This window comes from Gambusia affinis, linkage group LG19, assembly GCF_019740435.1.
Source record: "Gambusia affinis linkage group LG19, SWU_Gaff_1.0, whole genome shotgun sequence".
In the NCBI taxonomy this organism is placed as follows: Eukaryota; Metazoa; Chordata; class Actinopteri; order Cyprinodontiformes; family Poeciliidae; genus Gambusia; species Gambusia affinis.
In genome coordinates this window covers 13,218,723-13,244,209 of record NC_057886.1, presented here as the reverse complement: position 1 = coordinate 13,244,209, position 25,487 = coordinate 13,218,723, and the positions used below count along the sequence as shown (strand labels likewise).

Sequence of the window (25,487 nt, the reverse complement as noted above, 5' to 3'; positions counted from 1 at the left end):
AGAGAAAATGGATTTATATTTTTACCACAAAGATTTAATGCCAGTAACCCTTTGCCATTAATAAAGAGCTGAGTTTGTCATGTTTCCTCTATTGTTGTACTGGCAAATAATTTTATTTTTATTTTGTTTTTGTTGGGCTGCACAGTGGTGCAGTTGGTAGAGCTGTTGCCTTGCAGCAAGAATGTCTTGGGTTTGATTCCCGGCCCGGGGTTCTTTCTGCATGGAGTTTGCATGTTCTCCCTGTGCATGCGTGGGTTCTCTCCAGGCACTCCGTCTTCCTCCCACAGTCCAAAAACATGACTGTTAGGTTAACTGATCTCTCTAAATTCTCCCTAAGTGTGTGTGTGTGTGTGTGTGTGTGTGTGTGTGTGTGGGTGCGTGTGGGCTTGTGTGTGTGTGTGTGTGCTTAGTTGTGTCCTGCGACAGACTGGCGACCTGTCCAGGGTGAATCCCGTCTCTCGCCCGGAATGTTAGCTGGAGATAGACACCATCACCCCTCCTGACCCCTCTCGGGAACAAGGATGTACAGAAAATGGAGGGATCTGTTTTTTTCTTTTGCTCATATCATCTTCTGTAAATCCTTGAAAGGCTCTTTGTACTCAGTTGTTCTGACTTTGCAGGTTTTGACATAATAGTGTTTGCATTTCCCCCCCTTCCCTTTCACCTCCTGCTAGCTCATCATCCCTCATGTATACACAACCTTTGTGCCACACAGGCCTCATATTTGAAACAACAAACAAGTTTATTTTATTTTTCAGTTCTTATCTCATTCTATCAGGATTTCAAACTAAAACACTATGTGGGGTGTTTTTCATCTGAGGGCCCAACAACCATTCTGAACGTCAAATATTCACTAACATTATAAAAAATTTACCCAACATTGTGCAGTTCCAACATAGATGTATACGTTTCTTTTTTACTTTGACGTCAGGCTGTGTTAATAAAGATTTCTAAATTATATTCTGCCGTATTTGTTGTTTTTAAACAATCATTACCAGTTTCACATCTGCCTGCAACTAATACAAAATAGAAAATACATTTGCATGGAGAACATTATTTTATTTAAAAAGGACAATGATACATAGAGATTTGACAGGTTCAGTTCCATGGTACAGTACAATACACACTTACAACGATGCAAATTCCCTTTTTTTAAAATATGACACACAGTAATTTCAGCAGGAGTCGATCTTTAAAAGTTTGCCGAGTGTACATTCCAAGTGTTCATACTGTAACTCTTTCAAGTCATTTGCTTAATGGGAAAGCATTGTGCAAAAAAATACAAAATAAAAAATGTCATAAAAGTGAAAATTAAGAGTTTGATAAAAGATAAGCTCATGTTAGACGGCATGGGGGAAAGTGTACATTCATCACACTGCTGAAGTGATTCGCTGAAATATGAGGAGATGAGCAGATAATCTTATTTGTCCCGTTTTGTATCACAGAGATTATGAGAAACCAGGAGACTTGGTTTACCTATAATATAAGTCGGAAATGTTACTGTTTAATAAATGTAGCTCTGAGTATTTCTAGGTAAAATATGGGGAATATAACAATGTAGACAAGTTTTGATCTAGGGTGTAATATATCATGAATGACAGAAGAAATGGTTAGTAAAATACAGTGATGATTATTATCTCTCAGAGAAAAAGGTTTGGTTTGCTTAGAAGAAGTATTCCTTAATGAATTTTCTTATATTTTAAATTAGGTTTGTTGTATTTTTAGGATAAAAGTTAGTTATGAATAATAATAACAGGGCAGATCTACATTCAAATTAAGAGTTTCACTGCGTCACTTGCATGAGTGCAATTTAATTACCTCTAAGAGTGTGTAAGCTAAACTGTAATGGTTAACATTCCTGCTCCTGCATGTTGCTGCAGAAACTCTGGATCCCTTTAACTGAAAGAGGAGAAGTACAGACTATAATTAGAAATAATTAAATATAACTTAAGGATTATTCTTTATTCCCTGCTGCTTTCCTCCCGCTGAACTTTATGCTTTTACTCATTTAGATTTCACGCATGCGTTACACTGATTTGAGTACGAGTACCGTAGACGTGTCACATTATGTACATCTGGCAACATTAAGAGACTCTTCGGCGTCTGGAGTCCTTCTGTTCAGGACGACATAAAAAGAATACGTTTGTTGAATAAGGCTAAAAGGTGCACAGCAGCTTCACAATCATCAGTGGTTCACTCTCCTGTGATGACAATCAGCACAAAATTGTGGGAACAGAAGTCATAAAAGTCATAAATAAGAAAAACAAAGTCTGTACAAATATTAAACACACACAAACACGCATTCAAACATTAAGCCCTCGCACACAGTTCATAGTGGTTGAGGGTCGACATTGCGTTTGACTCGATTAAAAAAGGTGCAGATCTAGGAGTTTGTCACTTGGTATAATCAACACCCCACAAGCTACAATGAGAGTCAGCGTTCCTAGCTTCAGACGGAAACAACAAACAGTGTGACTGACCAATTAAAGTCTCATAAAGCAGAAGAGATGCTCAAGTTTCAGACTGGACCGTTGACTTTGTTAGTGTTGATGTTCAAGTCAGAAATGGAGATGGGAGTCAAACAATGCTTTCACTTCCACCAGGTTTTAGGTTGACTATGGACGGATTCCTGGCTCCTGCCACCTACTTCCTGTCAGTTTGTGTGCAGTGTTGGAAATGAGCAAAGCTGAGGAATACTTGCTCCAGAGATATCTGGCTCACACAGTAGTCTTCAATGCAGTACTTCTCTTTGGCTGCCTCCAACGTGCCAAACACCTGAACAGTGGAGAAGGAAGGAAATGCTTTCACATTTGAATAGTCCTGTTTATTTCAATGTTTTCATTTCACTGTTTCCAGGAATATTTTTTTCTGTTTCTTTTTTTTTTTTTTTTTTTTGCCACGTTTCTTTCATGTTATTTTCTAAAATGTATTGTTTTTGATCAATCAGTTCTGTAAAGGTTCTTTGTCATGCGAATGTTTGGTTTTGTTCCTTTATTAGAAAAAAATAAGTAAGTTTTCATATCAAACATTTTGTAGAACTTAGTTTTGTTTCTAGGATTATTATTTAACTCCCTTTGTTCCCATTATATCTACCTACGTTACTAGTTAGTTACTCCTTCGCCACTAGAGGGAGCTCTAACACAGCCCATTTAGAGAGGCAGGTACTTTCTGTGACATACAGCTGAATTAGCAGTCGTTAGACATAAACATAGTGACTGTACCTGTGCCCATGTTAGTGCTTTATCTGTCAGATGGTAGTGAACCATTCCCTGGTGCTCATCTTTGAGTTGACTTCCTGTTTGTGGGAAAAAGTCCAAAGTGAGATTTGGTTTGCTTGCACAATTTTGGTCTCAACTCCACTTTTATCCTGATGCCTCTGACCTGGGAAGGTGCTTTCGATGAAGTCTTTAAAAAGCTGCAGGTCGCCGTCCTCCAGATCCTCCTCCTTGTGGACTTTAGCCAGCAGCGTGTAGCCACTGCCAAACTTGCTCTTCAGGTGTTGGGGACTCCCGAGGCACTTGAACTGACCATTTACCATCACTGCCAGCCTGGTGCAGAGGGCCTCACACTCCTCCATGCTGATGTGAGAACACATCCATTTACATTGACCAAAATGTGGACAATACATATTTTTATTATTTATATTAGTATATGTTATTATCTTCTTGAAAGCAAAAATGTATCTACTCTCTTTTGTTTCTTTAGACAGTTTGTTCCAACGATTTGTTCCATAAACAGAGATACAACATTCCATTTGTTTAGTTCTGACTTTGTTTTTTCATTGTCTCTTACCCTCTCAAATTAAAAATTCTATCTCTTTTAATAATTCTCTTTTGCTCATTTTTACCAAACAACTAAGAGTTAATAAAGAGTTCACCTATGGGAGGTGATTATTATGGCCTTCCCAGACTCCCGGGTGCGAGTGACGGCGTCCCACAGCAGTCTCCGAGCGACAGGGTCCATCCCTGTGGAAGGCTCATCCAGGAAGATGACCGGAGGCCCACCAATCAGAGCCATACCTGCACTCAGCTTCCTCTTATTACCGCCACTGCATGAGTTCAGATATCTCAGTTAACACTGTATGTACTAACCGTTTCATCTGTACAGGTCAGAGCTCCACTCACCTGTAGCTGCGGGTCATTTTATCAGCATGAGGCTCCAGCAGCAGCGACCTCAGGACATTCTCCACACATCCAGCTACATACTTCTCTGGGATTCCTCTGAGTCTGGCGTACATGCTCAGCGTCTCTCTTCCTGTCATGTGATCCAGCACGGCATCAAACTGAGGACAGTAACCAATGTGCTGCTGCACCTGCGACAGTGAGATAGACATTTGTGTCAGATTCCAGCACCATCTAATCCATCTTTCACTGAAATAGTGTGCCTTCCTCTGACTCACCTTCTTAATGTCCCTCAGGATGCTATAGCCGTCTATGTAGGCGTCTCCGGATGTGACGCTCTCGTCACCAGTCAGCATCTTAAACGTTGTGGTCTTTCCTGCTCCGTTGAAGCCCAGGAGGCCGAAACACTCACCCTTCCCCACCGCGAGAGACAGCCTGTCCACAGCCAAGAGGTTCTCCCCACTGCTGTAAACCTGAGCAGGACAGAGCGAAGTGATTACCTGCCACATTTTTACATCTCGACGCAGCACGCACATTTACACTGAGGCAACTGTGCAACTCACCTTACTGAGCTCATGCAGTATGAGAGGGCTGCCGACCATGGACTCCACCACTGGCTGGCACTCCAGGACCCGCTTCCTCTCTTCAGCCACATCCCGATCCTCTGGAAGGAACGCCGCATCATCCAAGAGAGTCACCTGAGGTCCAAGCAAATATGTTAGATCAAAATATGACAGTATTTTATCCTACTTCAATATAAATCTTAAATCACATTTTCTTACATTTAATACCAATAATAGTTAGAAAAGTAAAGAAAAACAACACAAAATTCCATTTAAAAAAATGCATAACATATTTAATAATCTTAACTTGAAGGTGTTGAATTACTTTTCAGCTTAAGCTACTTTTTTTAACTCACACTATGGATTAAAACAGACAGACACGTCATCCTTTCTTTTCCTTGTGATTCACAAACGGAAGAAGAAAGTATTCACTGCAGTTTGTGCAGTTTCTAAATAAAGAGGACGTTCAAGCTGAAGTATTTTTGTTGGCTCCACCTGTTTGCGTTTTCTGCCCAGGGAGGTGAAGAACCTGCAGACGGTGCGGACGCACTGCAGCTCGATGACAAACAGCAGAGCGTTGAAGACGACGCCCTGCACCGAGAGCGACACCAGGAAGCGACCTACACCAGGCTCTGACATGGAGAAGTAGTTTGGCTGGTATGTGACATCTGCAAAAACATAGCAACACTCAGTCAAATTCAGGATTTTCATAACCTTTTTTATTAACTTCAGCTCTGGTGAAGTAGAACTTACTTAAGACTTTGCAAATGACTTCGCTGATTTCACTGGAGGTGCAAAACTTTATGAATTCATAGTTCTGGTAGAACTGGCTGAATGACATGCCCAGGCAATAGTTAGGGAAGATCAGGAACACCTTATCCAATAAGTGCGACAGGTGCACCAGGTTTAACTCTGCAAAACATAAGAAAGAATGACTATAAACAGTAATGATGGACACTTAATTGGCCTTTGCATGATTGTTGTTATTGATTTTAACTATTTACCCAAAGATAATCTCAAGGATTTTTCACAAACACCTTCCCTCATACAGTTGAAATCACACCTGCAGTTTCTTACCTTTCCAGGACAAGAAGCTTCACACATCCCACTTTAACTAACCAAGCGCCAACTCTGTGAACATTAGCCCTCAATGCCTTCCCACACAATAATGAAGATTATTGTATTTGGTAACAGAGACAAGAAGAGGCAAATTAATTTGTGCAGTTTTACTACAGGGTACTCATTTCATGAAGTATTTATGCCTTTTAAACTGTTTACTTTATCTTAATACAACCACTAATTTCAGTTTATCTTATTGGGAGTTTAAGTGATGCATCAACACAAAATAGGTGGAAATAAAATGGTTTACAAAGTCCAGTGATAGATTTTGTGTATTTCTGAAAAAAAAAAACTTATTTTTGTCAGTTATTGCTTATTTAAGTTTACTTTATATTTAATGATAGTTCTTTTCACACAAAAAAACCCATCATTCATGGTTCAGTCTGAATTTCTCATTCAAAAACAGCCTGCTTTTTTGACTTTTGTGTCAATTTCTCACCTGGGATGGTCATGATGGTAACGGTCAGAAACGTTGCCGTGCCAGAGATCATATTGAAGATAGTCAGGCGTGTGTAGGCGGTGGCAGCGGTGGAGAAGAAGAAGCTGAGCAGATACATCAGAGGCACGATGGCCCAGCCGTAGAGAAGGAGTATCAGGAGAACATCGATGAGGTGATGATCCGCCACAAAAGCCTCAACTCCAAACGCTTGGAATACAACCTGGAACGAAACACAAAAACACACAAAATCTCTTCTTATGGTAGCCAAAACAATCCAAACCACAGCCAAATAATTATTCTCAGAGTATTTATTCTATGAACAGAGGTTAGATTTTCCACTGACCAGCATGAGCAGGCATGGCAGCAGGAAGTTGACCAGGTCCCACAGCAGGGCAGAGAACCAGAAGTTGGACAGGTAGACGCCGCTGACCTGCTGGACGTGCTTCGACTTGATAGCAGACTCAGTTACAAGCAGCAGGGCGAAAGTGCTAGACAGCGAGGCCATGCCGTACATCAGGTTGATGGCAATGGCAAACCCGGTCTTACTACTACAGAGGACAGAAATAACAAAAAGCAAATGTTACTTATGAATTTTTCATGCTTCTGCTTCTTTTAATCAGGGACATCCTGTCCTGTACTCACTCTGTGAGCTGGCTCCTCGCAGTCTCAGACAGGTTTCTTGGCATGGGGTAATTGCCTGTCAGGATTGACGCGTTGGGCCCAGCTAGGAGTTTGAACAGAGCATTGTCCACCATCATGAGGGCCGTGGCAGGTGTGTGGTAGCCCTGGTTGTTGAAGTAGGCTGTTGCTTCTGAATAGTGGTTACTCCTGCCAAGGAAGGCAGCGCCCACCACGCAGCGCTCGTTAAAGACCCCGCCTTCTGCTTTCGCATTGGTCAGGACGTAATTAGTGAAATCTAAACAGTCAAAAAGAAAGAAGGCAGATTGTGATTTGATGTCTTCATGCAATTTGGTTTTAAATTGTTCATTCCTATATATATTTACACAGTATTGAGTCATTTTAAGTACACCTCTGTTGCCTTAGGATCAACTGGATTTGTTGCCATTTTTATTCTTTAAAGTGTATATCATGTATTGCATAAAGATTTGTTGTGCAAGACTAATATAAAGTAGTGACTATAAATTGTACATGTTGCTTGAAGTTTTCAAAAACACATTTACATTGTTGTGGCAGCATCAGGCTGAGGGAGAAAACCTGTTACAAGTTTCACTTTCCATCGGGACAATAATCCTAAATATTCATCCAGAGCTAAGATGGAAGAGCTGAAGTCAAAGTAATTTCAAGTGTGAGAATGTCCCATTCAAAGTTCAGACATAAATCCAATTGAGAGTCAAGATTTAAATGTTTATGGGCTTTCTGTGAACATTAATCCAGACTGGCTGACTTGGGAGTGATTATGCGCTACTTTTTGATCAGCCAGTTATGTAAAATTTAGTTGACATGTCTGGTTGATGATCTTTGTTCTGACATTTAACACCTACATGACCATATTTGTAGCAATTTCTAAAGTTTTGGAATCCACAAGTTTCTGTACTTCATGTACCCTACAGATTATGTGCCGACTGTTGCTGCTTTGAGTCACATAGAGTGTTTGAGATTCTTGTGTGACACTTTTCGGTGGTTTGATCCAATTTTAAGAAAGAGCCCCCCCAAACTAGCTAGATACCAAGAGTTAGTCATTTTATTTCTTCCAGCGTCTCACCTGTGATGTTTCTCAGCTCGCCCAGTTGGGCCAGTAGTTGGGATGAATACATTTCTGCTAAAGAAGAAGAAAGCGAACCCGCGCCTGGCTGCAGGGCCACAGGGACCCTGGTGGGACCGTAGTGGCTGAGGGCCAGCCTCAGCATGGGGGCGTCCTGGTGGTTGGGGAGGGTGCGCGCCACCACTAAGGCCACAACAGTGAAGATCAAAGGGACCAAGAACTGAGCCACCATCACCTTCCAGTTCCTCCAGCTGTACAGCGCCCTCTTCAGAAACATGGCATAAAACTGCTGCAGGTGGAGTCTGGCCTGTTGACGCAAACCCAGCAGAACTCAAACAGAGCCGTAGATGTTATACACTGAATATAACATGTGACTGCTGCAGTCTTACCCCTGTGTTCAGTTTAATGTTTGACCCATCATCGGAGATGAGTGTGCCACTGTCTGTGAAATCAGTGACATCTGTCAGGCCACTGATGCTGCTGGCGTCATCGGTGGTCCAGTCATGGGAGCGTCTCTCATGTTGGTACTGAAGTGCTGGCAGCTGGATCGCCTGAATGTCCAAACTGGAATCCACCAGCTTTCCAACTCTGCAGACATAGATTGACAACAGATTTTTTTATTTTTTTAACCACCAGGATATAAATTTAGTTGTCATAAAACAAAAGAAAAAAAATACAGTAAAAAAGTTGCTTTCTTTAACATATGGATAAATTAATTGCTACTTTTAAGAGACCAGTACAGTGATCAGACTTCCAGCAAACAAATTTTTCGGACTTCAAACAGAATTCCCAGTGAAAATTAGATTTTGACTTTACAAAGTTAAACATTCTTGCTCCCCCTTGAAGCAAGAATGTGCTTGCTTCAAGCACATTCTTGAAGCAAGCACAATGCAACTTTCACAATGTATTGTGAAAGTTTTGAGGGTTTTTCTTTCAATAAATCAGTAGGACACAGAGAGCTGCACAATCTCTATGAGAGAACATCCTTTACTGACCCCTTACTGTTTGAATGCAAGGAATCCAGAGAAACATGCTTTTGTAAGTAGTCTGGTCAAGGAGCAGAACAATTAGTCAGTCCTGCGGGAGGCTTGCAACTAGAAACTGTCCATGTCGGATGTGGCCAAGACATATCCACAGCATTTAGAAGTGAATAAATATCTCTGTCACCAGCACGATGGTCAGGCCAGTCAGAGACATTCACATCAATGTTTCACAGAAAAAGTAAGGAATGACAGATAATCAATATATTTTGCTTTTAAAAGCATGAAAGCAAAAACCTTGTTCCCACTGTGCAAAGTTTTAATCTTTTCTCAGAACACTTCAGGTTTTGTAGCCTTGATATTAGAAATCAATAAACCCTTTCAGGTCTTGTTTTGTCTCATTTGTTTGTTCAAATACCCAGAAGAAGGGGGATATTATTATCTCATACCGTTTTTGTTTAGTTTATAACATTCTACTCAGTGCAAAGTGACAACAAAGCATAAAAAAAGCACTTGGATGCATTTTTAAAACTAAATATAAAATCATTTATTAAGGCTTTCAAATGAAAGCTAATCTTGGTACATATTTGATGTTTTCACAATGAACAGAATCTCAGCGGGACTTGTAAATAATGAGGCTCTGGAAAGCAGCGAAGTTATCATTAAACATCCAGTATCAGCAGCACGCAGAGCTAAGTCCACAGCAGAGGAAGCGACTGCGTGCTAGTTGCCACAAATACAAAATCAAACCCTTGAGGAAGCAGAAAGACGTGATAAATGAGCAGCAGGAACTGGAGTTATGTGAACAGAGGAGAAAAGTAAACATCAGCTCCAGCTTAGTTTGAACCTGAAGACAAACATTGCTCCAACAAATAAAAGGTGTGGTTGAAATAAGGAAGATCTTGTGTCCCACCTGAGGAAAACTTCTTCCATGGTGGTCACTGAAGCTCCATAGCTTGCAATACCCAGTTCCTCTTTGTTCATTTCCAGCTCAGCAAACAGCAGCTCAAACCTGCATAAACAAACAAAAGAGATGTGCTACACTGTACGTCACCTGCTGACTTTCAACTGCCAATCGGAACAGTTAAATATTAGATTCTTCTACTGTTTGACCCAAGGCACAAAAATGTATGTAAAAAGAGACAAAAATAAAGAAGTAATGGTATTCATTTAAAATGTAATGAGAAACAAATCTGAGCTAACACACCAAATGACTCCAGCTTTACTTGTGAAACAAAATGTACTCCTCATAAATCAGTTCAGAATAATTATGACTTAGTCACTGATTTGGGGTTTTGTGAATCTAATACCTGGAAGCCCACCCACACTGCGATTACAAGAGCTTTAGCATGAATGATCTGGGGGCAGCACAACTTACCTGCTGGTGCTTTCTTTAGGCAGGATGTAAGAGAGCTCGGCTCCGGCGCTGCTCTCCATTGTAGCATTGGGAACGTACATATGAACAAGGCGAGTGATCTCTGATACATTGCAAAGTGAATCTTTGACAATCACCATGTGGTAGCCAGCACCTGGCGAACAAACGCAAACATACATGTTATTTTTATAATAATGTTTCCTTTACTAAGCAATGCAAAATTGGAAATGTTGAGATATTATATTGGCAAAGCCACTAGGTCACTGATCCAGTCCAATGTACTTTTTTCTATGCAGTATATGTATAAGTTGTTTAAATAACTTTTTTTTTTGCTTTGCTTTTAATTTTTTTCTGTTCACAATTCTTGTCTTTTTCTTTTTTTCCACGATCATATTTAACTCTCTTGCGGTTTCAGCGTGACGCTCAGGAGTTGCGCGGCAAATGTCACAGTCAGACAGCACGGAAGCCGGGGGTGGCAGGCGCCCCATCAGACAGTCAGTTCCCAAAACCCCACAAAACAAAAAAATACTCATGCAGAGGCAGAGTGACTATATCAGACCATTTCTTAAGATCACAGGAGGGTTAAGCAAAGCAGTTGAAGGCTTTACAACTGCTACCTAATCATTGTATTTTAGTTTCCCTTGTGGTCAGAAAAGGTGAAATTAAGTCTCAATGTATAAAATGGACAGAAGAGAGAGACAGAAGTTATTTTTAATACAAAAAGAACAAAATGTACACTCTGTAAAAATCACTTCAGGCAAAGGCCTGCTGCAGCGCCCTCCACCTTTTTCTTACCATATTTGTTCTTCAGAAATAGCGGCGAGCCGCAGCACTGCAGCTCGCCTCCTGCCATGATGGCGATCCGGTCACCAAGCAGGTCGGCCTCGTCCATGAAGTGAGTGGTCAGCAGGATGGTGCGACCTCGTTTCTCTCCCTGGAGAAGGTCCCAGGTGGATCGTCGTGCTGATGGATCCATCCCTGATGTGGGCTCATCCAGCATGACGATCTGGAGGTAGGAGCAGAGGAGGTATTCACTGATGGAGGGGGACATTAAGTAAATGAATGACCATAAAAGGCATCTGAAAAAGTTCCTGACCTTGGAGTCTCCAATGAGGGCGATTCCGATGGAAAGCTTCCTCTTCATGCCGCCAGAGAGGGTCTTGGAGCGAGAATGTCGCTTGTCCTCCAGGTTCAAAATGCAGATGATACGATCCACCTCGTCTGAAATTTGGTCCTTGGGGAAGCCTTTAAGCTGTATAAAATAAACAGTTACATAACAAACAATAACCCATTTCTATTTACTAGCTTCACATTTTTATATTTAATTCAACAAATAAGTTTTGACCTTCAGCCGAAGAGGTCACTTTAAGCTCTTTTACACCTTAAACTTGCATCTAATTAGAAAGCAGTTCTGGAAAACAGTGGCACCACCGGATAAAGAGTTTCATGTTTACCTTTTGGTGTGAGGAAAAATCATAAGCTCATTTTACAGTTATAAGTAACTTTGCATGCTGCTATATTGCTGAATACCTGTGCATAGAAGAGCAGATGCTCTCTCACTGTGAGGTTGTCAAACAAAACGTCGTGCTGAGGACAGAGGCCCAGACTGCGTCGGATCAGAGCCATGTCCTGACAGATGTCGTAACCATTTATGTAGGCCCGGCCACTGCTGGGAGGAAACAAACCTACAATGTGAAGGAAACAGAACAGATCCCAGTTAGGTGACTCATTTGACGTGCATGGTCAGTGCTGGCTTCCTGTCATGTTTGTGACTGGTGACCTGTAAGCATGGACAGCGTGGTGGTCTTCCCAGCACCGTTGTGTCCCAGCACCACTGTGATCTGCCCCTCGAACATGTTCAGCGTCAGATCTCGCACCGCCTGCCGTGTCTTGTTCCCTACTTTGAAGTCCTGGCAGTGGGAGATACCCAGAATCAGTGCAACCATTACGATAATGTGTGCACACCTGGCATCCAGAGCCTTTTATACCCAACAGATAGTCGGTCTTCAGCCTCTTACCTTAGTGAGGTGTTTAATCTTTATTCCAGATACTACTCCAGCTGGCTCCTCTTCTATAAACTCTCCCTTCATAGCTTTTTCTGCATCCTCCTCTTCCTCTTTCTCATTTACCATAGCCATGCGAGGGCTGCCGCACCAGTATGAAGGCTGCGGTTCAGAAGATTAAAACAAAACACGCAAGAACTGTGATCAATGCTTGTGAAAACATTCGATTTTCACTTACAAATAATAGGGATGAGGCAGAGGAAACAAAGGAGCACAGCTGAGCTGCAGGATGGATGTTTATGCGCACGAGAAGAGAATGTTTATTCCTAAGAGTCAGAATAAAAGCTAATTTTTTGCCCTCCATCCTCACACACACAATGGATGCTGACAGACATGCGTCAGCGTCTAAACCACACCCTGCTGGCAGTCCCTTGAATTCCTGACCTGCTGGGAAACAAATTACCAGAAATGTATTTTTGTGTAAAAGCACGTGTTTGTGTAAAGAAGCTCCACTTTGGGATCACGCAAAGTTGTAAAGATAAACCGTGTTTGTGTTGGCTGGTAAGGACTCTGTAGCTTCCTGTTATTCTAACCAGCTGAACCTGAAGGTCTCATTCTGGCTGACATGCTCGAGCCTCCCATTTTAAGTCTCTTCCAATCTCTCTGTATCAAAACCAGTCTCACTGAAAGCAGATGTCTCTCTTGGGCTCTGACGTGTTCTTCCAGACACATGTTAGTGTCTGGAAGAAGAAAAATGTATTAAACAGACCAAAATGACAACCGCCGTTCTGTATAAAGTCTTTATCAACTACACCTGTCAAGGAGTGCCTAACTCTAAAATGAAGAGAAAAGAAAATCTGTAAACTCTGCTGCTACTTTATGTTTATTTTAGTGGGTGAAGTAACTATATCTATCGGCCACTGAAACATTATCCACATACCTCTACCTCTGTCTTTTTTGCTTCTTTATATTTTGTGTTATATTCGACTCAACAGTGTGCATTTGGAATTTAGATATTTATAACAGTTTGATTTTGGAGGAGTTGCTGTAAATGTGAAGAAGGGATGCACATTTTTTTAATTATCTTAAATTTCTGCTACATTTAAAAAATACTGATGTTATTGACAGTGTAAGCTTGAGTCCTGGAAAGTTGAGTCTAAAAAATTGGTCCAGGTGACACTTTACTGGTGCAAACTACAATTAGAAAATATTTCTGCTCATCAGCCTGCCTAGTTTATATTCCAAAAATCCTTTCATTATTTCTCATTTATATTTAAAGGTAACAGTAGTAAACATACCGGTTCCTGAATTGGATAAAGCACATTTAGTTTAGTGTATTTAAATAAAAGGAAATTAAATTGAGTCCAAGTTTACAAAAGATGTACGGAAGAAAAGCTTCAGGGATTTTTATCAACCAACAAGTTCACATTTTCAGGCCTTCTTTTTTAGTTTGAAACACCAATTAAAACCATAATTGACAAAATACCAACATATCAATTTGCACTGTTATCCCTAAGCTCCTGAAGTTTCCTTTGCATCGGGTGTTTTGATGATTGGCGTACCAATAGAAAGAAGTAAGATGGAAGAGGCACTCCGTACTCTCCGGGAAACACAGCCTCCATGTACCAGGCCACCAGGCCGTAGAGCACCGAGTCAAACAGCAGCAAGCACAGAACCTGGGCCATGGAGAAGTCATCGTCCACTGTCACAGAGTCAAACAGGTTTGACCAATGGATTCCAGTACCTGAGGAGCAAAGAATTGATAATAAATACATGAAATAACAAAGAAAACTGAAGCATTTCAGGGTTTGACTTCGATCACAAACCTCACCTTTGCCTTCAAACATTCCTATAAGCTGTGCTCCCATGGCCATGGCCACATTGGAGATAAGGCAGGCCGACACTTTTTGAGCGTGGCTCAGTAAGTCATAGCGAGGCCACAGGAACAAATAAGGCAGGTAACTGAGGAAGTAGATGAAGCCGCCCGCTGCCGCCGCCACGTTGGCTAAAAACATCAGAGAAAATGTTGAAAATTCATCTTAAAAATGGGAACAATCTTGCAAAAGGAACATTACAGATATATTCTGCTGGCTGATACAATTCAATAACATAAATTAAAGCAAATAGCTGACAGGCAAAGGATTTTGTGAGCTCTTCAAAAAGCCATTTCCTTCATTGGCAATGTAAATCTTCCCAGAGGTTTAGATAAAACATTAAGTGAGGAAAAATGGGGGAGGAAGCAAAACTGGCAGACTAAGAGCTGCTTCTGCTACCAACCCATCAAAGACCACTTGTAGCAGTCAATGTGACATTCTGAGCTCAACTGGAACATCCATTGATCAAATGCCATTATCTCTTCCTAAAAAGTTCATCTGTGGGTTGGTGAGCCTAGACAGCTGCAAATAAAAAGGGAAGAAAAAAGGTTTGTGTTGGAGAAAAAAATGGCAAAAGAGGGTCAGTGAAGGAGATATCTGGCTGAATTCGTTTCCTATCTTCTACATCCTTGCCTTTCCATGAACAAGTCATCTGCCAGGCAAATCATGCAAGATTTAACATTTATTACGTCCAGTTAAAGAAAAAATAGAACTGTGATGCTTTCTTTAAATAAAATGAAGCAACAGCAGATTTTATTTAAATGAGTCAGCTTATCAACAATGCAAAGGTCAGGAATGGTAGACTGAAGTGTTAGCTGAAAACAAGAGTAAGAGAGGTAATGTAGGTCAAGATTACAAACCGAACTTCCTTAGATAAGAAAAATGAGTCACAGGTGAAAAACCGCAGTGTGGTCACATTTTGAAACAACATATCAATGCACTGATGTCAGTCGTAACAGAGTAAATAATTAATCTCAAGCTTTCTAAGACCTTTCTTCTGTAAACATTTCCAAGTGATGTACTCAAGATACGTTTCATGTAATGAATAACAACTTGTGTGCGACTATTGTAGCAAAATGGAGCAAGAATTGGTCTGAAACTGCTGCAGTTTGAGCTGCATTGTCGGAGAAAAGTTAAACAAAAGGGATTCTGGTTTGATGGATGGACTTTGAGTGAAAGAGCAAAGAAAGCAGAACAACAGGGAAGTGAAAAGGGAAAGGCTTACACAGCTTGCTTTATCTTTGAGGTTATCAATGAGATGCTGAGATTTAAAATGGCCACTAAAGCCTCCTGCTATGCATGTTTTCTAAGATTTACTGTAAGCAGAACATTTGTAACCTAGAAAAAAAAAATCACCAAAGTTACACTAAATTACCTTTAAAGATTAAAGGTAATTTAATCACTAAATTACCTTTGACCATTTATCGTATATATGATTTGTGCATATAAAGATTGTACATATTTCTGTTGAGTCACAGTTCGAACTAAGGGGAGAATCTGATAAACTGCAAACTCTTACACAACTTGTACTTTTTGGGGGGGAAAAAATCATTTGACCACACGTGCAGCACAAAGAAAGCCGGTTAAAAGGAGACTTAATTACCCACTACAAACAGACAAAGCCACCCACCTCGTGAGAAGAAGGCACTGATCATGAAGCTGTAGTTGATGGTGGCCACAGTGAAGACCAGCAGGAAGACAAAGACCAGGGTGGGGTCACTGTGGTTCAGCACTGCACCGTTAGGACTCACCTAAATCAATAACATGGACTGTCAAGGAAGTGTCCGGCCTAATGCATAATTTAAACAGCGATGGAAGGGATTTTCAAATAATAAGCTTACAAAAAAAAGTGACAAAAAATTACTGGACAGAAAATCCAAGAAAAATGTTACCAAGTGCAACTTTCTGCTCACAACCAACTGTAAAAATTCACATAAGCACTACAGATGTAGCACCATCCCACAGAAGTGTGTGGAGGTGTCCAATTGCATGGGGTTTTTTTTTTTGGTGCTTTCAAAATGCCACTACTGTGAAAATGTTGGCAGGCAAGGTTTTATTTATCTGGCTTACAGAACGTGTTGCTTAATCTTTCTTTTATCTGATTGGCAGCTGTCTGTTTTCCATTAGCTCACTTAAATACCTCTGCTGCTAAAATTCACTTCCAAACAAGCAATTGCAATTCAACCTGCCTTCAACAGCACTCAGAAGATGTAGTAAGGTCAAAAGAATCTATCAGCTTCCATAACACCTATTTAATCTTTAAAAAAAAAAAAAAAAACGTATAAGAAAGATTATCTTAAACAACACAAGTTTCCAATAGAATAAATATTCAAATCTCTTGCTAAAATGGTGATGGTTGTTGTAACAATAGCTATGAAAGTATCACAATTGTGCTAAGGAGAGAAACAAACAACAAATGTAGACTTTAATCATTCTATGAATAATTTGATTAAGATGGAGAAGTAAAAAGATATTAGATTTTTTTTTTTTTTTGCATTTTGGCAAATCTGTCTTCTTTATTCCTCCTTCTGTTTCTCCTAGCGATTAGATGTTTCTAAATGATTCACTGAGAGAACAACCTCTGTAGTCGTTTTGCTGAACCACCACTTAAAAGCACTGAGCTTTAAGTTAGATTTACATTGTTTCATTTGATCCATACATGCGTTAAGTAACAACAGTAACCATATTGTCATGTTATTTTTCCATCAGAATAAAGGGGATTGTTTTAGTCACAAACTCACCCGGATACAGAGGAGCAGAGTAACAAAAAACACTGAAATGGAGAGGAATAGGAAGAACATCAAGAACCAGGCGCTCCAGTGTAGCCAGTTACTGAGGCCCATCATCCTCATGTACTCCTGAAATGGACAAGACAAACAAGGCAGAGGGTAATGTATATGTTTAACGGCTGAATTAATAATTTAAGCTACTTTCCTACAGTAGAACGTAACAATACCTTGAGCTTCCGTTCCTTCTCCTGCACCACAGCTCGCACTATGTTGAGGGACGTGTAAGTGAAGCTGAGCACTAAGAGAAGAGGCAGCTGGTTCTGAATGGCCAAGATGAAGACATCGTAGATAAAGCTAGGGTAAGGAAAGCGTGACAGAACCACCCTGGTCTGTGTCAGCAGATGGTCTGCTCCAGTCCTGTTGTGGGATCGCATGATGGCTTTGTCCACTGCGTGCTGGACTGCCAGAAAGCCCTCACGGTAATAACCTTGGTATAAAAAAAATGCATTTTAGCAATGCACAGTTAGTAATATAAATCTGCCATCATTAATCTGGGTTGAAGAAATTATTCACTGAAATCTACAGAATTTGTGCATAACATATGAGGTTTTTAAGATATCTAACAGCAATTTATGCAAAAAAAAATTGTTTGTCACCTGGTGTCCCACCATCCTTATCATGCTGCTCCCTTGGTCCTGGCAGCTGGAAAAGGGGAAAGAGGCTGAGTGTATGCCAGTCCAGGTCACTGTTTGGGCTCAGTTCAGACTTCTCCCTAGGTGGGGCGTTGCGTGGGGTGAAGGTGAAGCGCAGGTGGTAGCTCACCTGTAAGTCAAGAGAGTGAAAATTCAATAAAAACAGCAAAATCATAATCAACTTTAGAGCATAGCTTAATGCTTAGCCTCTCTGGCAGAGTCTAAAGCTCCTTTAAAGGTTTTGTTAACTGCACTATATACTTGAAGGTGTCACAATCTTCTGTTCAAATAGTTACATTAAAGAATCCAGAGTATGGTTATGTGTAACCTTCAATATGCCTTCAGGACAAAGACATGTTTTGTGTCCCAGAAGTGAAATGGTTTTGATTAGAAAAGTGCATCTCAGACACAGAACAAAAGAAAAAGATCTTGTAAAGATGCTGGTTTATCCGCATAAATAAAAGTCCTGCATCAACATCATAGAGGAACAAGCTAAATATTCTAAAATGAACCACAGGATAAAGTTTGCAAATGCACTCAGTAACTTCATGTTTTGAAACATGATGAAACTAATCTGTGGCTAAGGGGAAATTTTTTCAAGCCTGAGAGCACCAGCTGTGTATGCTGTGGGGGTGTTTTGGTGCAGAGTGGATTGGTGCACTTCCTAAAACAGATGACATCATGAGAAGAAAACATCATATTGTTACCTTCTTAAAATAATGGTCCAAGTTATTTATTGCCAGAAGAAGATTTGGGTTAAAAAAAAAAACAAAAAAAAACAAAAGTGACTTAGGCCATTACTTTAGGAAGGTGATGAGATGGAAATATTAAAGAAACATCTTGAGAGATTATATAAAATATTAAAGCTTGGGTGCTAGTGAGTCATCGACTCAGAAAATACTGCCAAATTAGCAACAAAGTGGCTTAAGGACGACAAAGCCAATGTTTTGGAGTGGCACTCGCAAAGCCTAGATCTTAGTGCTGTATGAGATTAGTAGGCTTAGCTGAAAAGGTGTATAAACCTGGAGACCGGACACGTTAACACTATTTCTGTCAGGAACAATGTGCCATAATACCAGAAAATGTTTGTGAGAAGATTGCAGAAAGAAATCCAAAACCTTTGACTCAAGTCATAAAGTTAAAAAAACCCATTCTAACAAATACTATAGCTATCAATGTAAAGTTCTGAATTTGATGAAATTCTTTTTTAAATATCTACAATATCTCTGATATTTTTCCTGGTACTTAGCAAATAAGAATTAGAAATAATTCCGGTAATTTTAACTGATATAAAAAAATAAATAAATAAAAAACTTTAGTCTGATTCAATGTCAGTAAGAAAAAAATGATTGTTTGCTTTTTTATACAGTGTTTTCAAAAATCTGGTTTCAACTGTAAATAAAGAGGGACTAATTTCAATTAAAAAAAAAAACTGTGAAGCTTCAGTAATATGACAATGGATTTGTAGATAAGTGTTTTATCTGCAAATCTAAATATACCTATGAAAAGCTGTGATACTTTCTGTGGTGGTTAGCCAGTTCATCAGCTTGAGGCTTGTCGCACTTGGCTATTTATATCGTAAGAGAAATGTAACCACATGTATTTGGAACTATACTGAAACATTATCCAGAGTCAAGTTTTATGAGTTTTATCTAATTCTTCTTCAATGTATTACTTTGTTGCTTTGATATAAACGCACTACTTTTTAAACAAAAGAAAAAATGCTTGAAAGGAATAAATCCTTGTATGTGAAGAGTTTATTGTTTTACATTAGACTTTTATGCATCTGTTGTCTCAGATTTTATGACCGTGACTGCAGGTGAACTGAAGTTTGAACAGTAAAGGTGTAAAATGTAATGAGACAGGGTATACAGTGGTGATGTTGGTGATTTACTCTATCGAGGTACATTTCCTTTCACTGTGGTATGCATCAGTGTTTCCTTTACAGCACAGAGCTCTGCTCTTCTAGTTTTTCTGGCTGCGCAAGAATACATTTTATCTCAACTGTAAAACTCTCCGGTCTCAATGAAATGAGACTGGATTCTTCCTTCTATCCAAGTTGTCAACTCTGAACCAGTAAATCAACAACATTTTAAGGAAGTGGACAAGAGAGGGCTAAACCAGCAATGCTGGTTTTTCTCCTCACACAGAGATCAGTTTCAGGATTGTTGATTGAGTATTGGAATACACACAGCATGGGTGTAACAGAGTGTGCGATGCCTTTTACCTGCAGGGGTAGAGGCTCATCGTCATGAGTGAAGGAGTGCTCAAAGATGACAGCAGCCAATATCTGGTGCGACCGAGGGTCGGTTCGGACGTGCTTCTCAAACTGCTCCTCTGTCTCAAAGCCACGCACTGCGACCAAGACAAACACAAAAATTGGTAGTTCTCTCTCATGTTCGACTGTAACCATGTCTGCCTCTTGGTTTCTATGTTTCCCTCTCACAAGCAGGGAAATAGTCAAGCTCTGGCTGCCATCCTGAATACTGTGACTTCCCCAAACAGAGACACCAGCAATAGATAATTATTTTTAGTTTTCCCCACAGTGTTTATTAAATCCATTTTTTGTCCCCGAACTTGTCATTTTCTATTCTTCTATCAAACAAATACAAAGATGTTGTGAGTCCTGCATAAACTGTAAGCATTATATCAGTGCCAGGGTTAAATCTGGGTTAGCCTCATAAAACAAACATTGCGTAAAAGACAATCTGAGGGAACGGACGGGAATGCAAGCAGCTGCCAAACCAGAAGCTTAAACAATAATCACATAGGTTGCAGGCAATTTCATTACAGCTTAATGAGAGATTATTGTCCCTTATTTGCTAGTGGGCAAACATAAAAGAAGCAAATGTAACTCTATAATTAGAAAAGAAAATTAGAGTAATATTTTCAGCACCTTTCAATAGTATGTTTACCCCTTGAGTTTTTTCACATTTTCTCCTTGAAACCACAAATTTCAATGCACTTTATGAGTATTTTATGTGAGTAGAGCACATTTTTGAAGTGGAAAGAAAAGCATGTATTGTTATCAAATAGTTTTACCACTAAAAACCTGAGAGTTCTGCTGTGCGTTTATATTCAGCCATTTCTTAATACATTCAATGCACACTTTTTGCGACAATTACTAGTTCTCTACCAGCTGTGCAGAGATTGAAATATTTTACAATTTTTTGCAAAGTGGCCAGAACTCAGTTGGACTGCATTTAGAATCAAGTCTTGCCACAGGTTATCGGTAGAATTTAGATTTGGACTTTGACTGGGCTATTCTAGTACATGAATATGGCTTGATAAGTCAATCCATTGTAACTCTGCCAGTATTTTTAGGTTTATCACCGCATGGGAAAGTGAACCCACATCTCAGTCTAAAGCCTTTTGCAACCGCCTTTTGCAACATCCAACAGGTTTTTTTACAGTATTGCCCTGTGTAATGCGGTGAATCTCTGCAGCTCCTCCGAAGTCAGCATGGACTTTGGCTGCTTCTCTGATTCGTTGTTAATGGAGACTGAGAATCCATTTTATTTTTGTTTTTGGTTGTTTTGTTTATTTTATCAGTTCCAGTGTTAAGTGTTCTTTTGAAAATAAATTTTCTATCTTTGGCAGGAAATCGCATGCATTATTACATCATTTCCATTAAATCAGAGTAAAAAGGTCTTCAAACAATATTATCGTTTATCGCAATAATTTTTGAGACAATTAATCGCTCAGCAAAATTTGTTATTGTGACAGGCCAACATGCACGCAACAATAATAAAATGTAACCCAGTTAATTCCCCTCCAACTTCCCCTCTGTATTTTTTGTCTGTTTGAATTATTTGTTAATTCAAACAGAATTAATGACATGTGAGATCCAGTGTGGGATCTCACATGTCTGGCCTGTCTGACCACAGGAAAACTTGTGAATACTAGTGCATTCACCCATCTTTGCTTTTCACAGCAGACACTGTGCCTATGTCCATCTGTCTGTCAAAATGAATCCAAATGTGTCAGAATGTCTGCAGAGCTGTCAGGTGTCCTGAGTGATTGTCTGGAGAACTAGCCGTGCAGAGAAGGTATGTATGCGTATGGAGAGACCAAAGAGATGTTATGCTGGTCTCTTGAGGGAGCAGACAGACAGACTTGCTATATTGTCCATGCTGCCTTTCTTTCGGTCCTCAGGGAAAGAAGTAGGGTGTGGCGTATTTTCTCTCCTGAGAGGTGTTTCCAGAGGAACCAGTATTCCCAACTCTGTCCTGATCCACAAACACTGATAAGCCTGTAGCATTTGTCTAACCGGTTACAACAACAGTGGCCCCATGCCTGTTACCCTATCTGATGATTACCCACCTGAGTTCAGAGACAGCCTGCTTTGGACGTCCACTGCCAACTGACGCACCACGCTGGAGTTACTGGGCACGTAGCCCAGCTGCAGGCCTCGTGAAATACGGCTGGGTAAAATGTTGACAGGAAAGCTCTCGTAGATGGTGGCATTTGGGTAATCCTGAAAAGACACCTTCTGACGCAGCACAATGAGGATGCCAGAGAAAAGCAGCGGCAAGAGGATCTCCACCAGTGTCACCAGAATCTGACGTTTCTGGAAAAGGAGAAATTGGAGATTTTTTTTCTATAGCAGTCAGTCAAGTTGAAATATAGATTAAAACAGAAATACATGGAAATAAATAAAATGTCTTGCTAAGGTGTGCATATCTTTCAGGTTCAGCAAGAATATAGAACCAGAATGCAACTGAACATCAAAATTCTTCAAATCCTTGGTTTGTTGCATAAAAAACAAATAAAATACATTAAAATCTGTTTTGTGACATTTGAAAAAGTTAAAACAAGAAACACAAATACAAAAAAGTCAAATGTATTTTTATGGCACTTTCAAAAAGTCAAAATGATTTTAAAGTGCGTTAGATTTGTTTATCAAATTATTACTTCTATTCAGGAAAAAATGTTTGACCTCATTGACCAGTAGTTAAAGCATAAAATGAGATGAACAGTTTCAGGACACTGGATGTTTATTATCAAGGCCTAGTCTGTGTTATAACTGAATATGACATCAGCATTAGATCACATTTACGCAGAATCAATAAAAAATTAAACTTTAGTTTGAAAGAAGGGAAGGGTGTATTTAAGCAACACAACGTGAGATTAAAAGTCTCTTCTGAAACCAATTATTTCTCTAAGGCCAAAAAATTACATCTATAATATTTTTGCAGCTTTGATATTGAGTCATTATGTCGGTATATAAACACAACATGGAATTCAGATAGACAAAAAAACTCCCAAGCATGAGGCTCACATTCCATAAAGGAGGGAAAAAACATCAGAGTCAAAACAGCTTCATTTTATCTTTTGCGGATAAAATGAAACAGATTCTAAGCACTTCTGTATAATGATGAATAAAAGAAATAGGCCAAAAAAAATTTCGAGATTCAATTTAATCTAATTTGCTTTCTGACGAAAGTTCTTCAGGAATCACAATCTCACACAGACATTTCCAGAGGGGTTAATATTTTGAAGCACGTATGATTCGCAGCCAACAGGCCGTTCCATTGCCCAATAATCTAACTTATTGTTGTCATTGTCTGATAATAATGTTCTGCTTCATGCAAGCAGCTACTATCAGTAATAGGCAAACAGAGCTGTGCCAGTATTCTCTGTGGGTGGGAGAAATTAAACATTGTTGAATAAAAGAATTACTTCCTATCATCTGTACACTGTCAGCCTTTGAATCTTATGATATGGTGTTCTGGGAAAACATCAGACTTGTTTAGTCTCATGATTTATTTCACAATACCTTCAAAAACTTCATGAAAGCTATTTAAGGAAGAAGAAAGCATGTGACATAATGCAGGATAATATAGATATCTATTCTAAGGTGCCTGGAACACATCTGAAATTTTAATGGAAAATGTTAGTCACTTTATTTTATTTATGGTGTCCAAAACCCCATCACTTAAATACTGTTATACAAGCTGTTCTTTGTGCTAAACCACCTGCTGACAATATGCAGTTGTAAACCCTGATGTGACCTAATAAGGACAGAAAAGGGTTGAATGTCCTACTCACTTGCTGAAGATAATTTTTCCACACCAGCAGTCCAAATTGTCTAGCGATAGCCATAGCTGAAAGGACACAAGGCACCAACCAGGCAGCTTTCTGTAGGGGCTAAGAAAAAGAAGACATTAACATTTTTGCAGGGGTTTTACTTGTTTTTTTTTAAAGGTGCTAAACTATGCAAATTTTGAAATAATGCCTGGAAGGGACTCTGATCTCTCAGTTTCCATTTCAAAATAAATGAAGAAAACAAAACAAAAAAGGAGAAGTGAAATTGACCAATGACAGTATTATAATTACCAAATTAGCTTAGTCATCTCAAATAGTTACAAAAGTGTTTTTTGTTGAATTGCTAAACGAAAGCATAGAAAATCCCCGTCATGTAGTTAAGCCAGCAAACGCATGAAAAAAAAAATTCTCTGGTCAGATAAAACTAATTATTTATTCTTGACCCTGTGTCAAAATGCTATGTGTGGCTTTCCCTACTGTGAAACATGGTGATGATTGAATGACACTGCGGAGATCCTGGAACGAAACATGTTAGAGGCTGCAAGACACCTGAGATTGGTGTGAAGGTTCATTTTCTTTCTACTTTATAGTTATGTGCTACTTTATGCTGGTCAACCATACAGTTAAAAATAAAAAAATATTTACACCAATGGAAGCTTTAGATTTTAAATTATCTTTATTGTGTTGATAATTATTTACACACTTATCATAAGCTGTTAAAAAAAATGGAAAAAACAGTTGTGATTGTAATGTGAAAAAAAACTATAGCTAAAAAAGTATTATTTTCCACAATTTCGTATTTTTAAAGTCAGTTTTACAACATATGTCAATACATTTATAACGATAAAAAAAATAACCTATGCAAGTGTAACTACAGAGATCCATTTGTCAGGTAAAGAAGTGCTCGGGTTAAAATAACATTATTTTTCACAAATGAACAACTGTTCAGCGCATTTTTGCCTTATTTGTGCCTATGCCTAATCACGTAATTAAGTCTGAGCGTGTAATAACGCTAACAATGGCAGCATCTGTCTGACTTTCGCACGATTCTATTATTTTGATACTTCTGGGTTTATGTTACGTATTCGTTGCCTAATTCAGTTTAAAAGGTCATGTGCTATGTATCGAAAAGACAACGATTTCTTTGTTTATCTGTTTTAGTAAACAATAATGCCGTAAAAGACATGGACTCTTTCCTGAAAACCAGAAACTGTCTTTCTCTTCTCTGATTGGCTAGAGGCCGAATTCTCGTTCCTCTGATTGGACAATGCAGCTGCTTGTCAATTCCTAAGGGAATGCAAAAGATGGAGCTAGGTAGAAACGTTGGACAAAAACGAAATATTGATGATTTATATTTACATTTATCTGCAGGCCTGTAGATGGAATTGACATTTTAAAGTTGTATTACGTAAATATGAAAAGTTACCTTAAAATTAAACAGTTTCGGAAAATAAACGGTGGTCTTTCGCTCTTTACCTCGCGCTCTCCTCCAGTCGAGGTGAAAACAATTTCCTCCTTATTCTTTCACTCCGGTCCGTAAAACATCACAGCGACCCTCACTGTCGATGTACGGCTGCATCTGGAGGAGCTAAGCGCGTTGGCAGCGAAGCTCGACCGGCTGTTTCCCTTCCAGTTTGCTGCCTGCCAGAGAGGCCGATGACATTGCACCAGCGGCTGGATAAAGTCTGTAAATTCATCCACAAAAAGCCAGCGACCGACAAACGTCAACAAAACACGGAACACGTGACCACAATTGGAGCGTCACATGATTTCAGCAACTGGGGATTACGGGTTTTGTTTTGTTTTGTTTTTTATATTTCA

At 39.5% G+C, this 25,487-nt stretch overlaps 1 protein-coding gene across 2 annotated transcripts; it reads right to left on the bottom strand.

The window, feature by feature from the left end:
• Window positions 1–1,042: 1,042 nt before the first annotated feature.
• abca3b (ATP-binding cassette, sub-family A (ABC1), member 3b) lies at window positions 1,043–25,393 on the bottom strand. 2 transcript variants are annotated; one of them, XM_044099984.1, is made up of 31 exons: window positions 25,093–25,393; window positions 23,670–23,768; window positions 21,942–22,188; window positions 19,846–19,973; window positions 17,583–17,748; window positions 17,154–17,413; window positions 16,939–17,055; window positions 15,828–15,948; window positions 14,155–14,328; window positions 13,886–14,067; window positions 12,339–12,485; window positions 12,101–12,230; window positions 11,851–12,005; window positions 11,417–11,572; window positions 11,116–11,326; window positions 10,324–10,474; window positions 9,859–9,957; window positions 8,355–8,553; window positions 7,966–8,272; window positions 6,885–7,158; window positions 6,586–6,790; window positions 6,243–6,462; window positions 5,438–5,596; window positions 5,180–5,352; window positions 4,685–4,819; window positions 4,400–4,594; window positions 4,125–4,312; window positions 3,878–4,048; window positions 3,382–3,578; window positions 3,222–3,295; window positions 1,043–2,775 (listed from the first exon to the last, which is right to left on the bottom strand). In XM_044099984.1, exons 2-31 carry the CDS (start codon window positions 23,721–23,723, stop codon window positions 2,644–2,646), a joined length of 5,127 nt encoding a protein of 1,708 aa, XP_043955919.1. In that variant the 5' UTR covers window positions 23,724–23,768; window positions 25,093–25,393; the 3' UTR covers window positions 1,043–2,643. The 2 variants fall into 2 exon arrangements, with proteins under 2 accessions (XP_043955919.1, XP_043955918.1); XM_044099983.1 differs by having other exon boundaries at window positions 25,143–25,393.
• Between the last annotated feature and the right edge of the window lie 94 nt (window positions 25,394–25,487).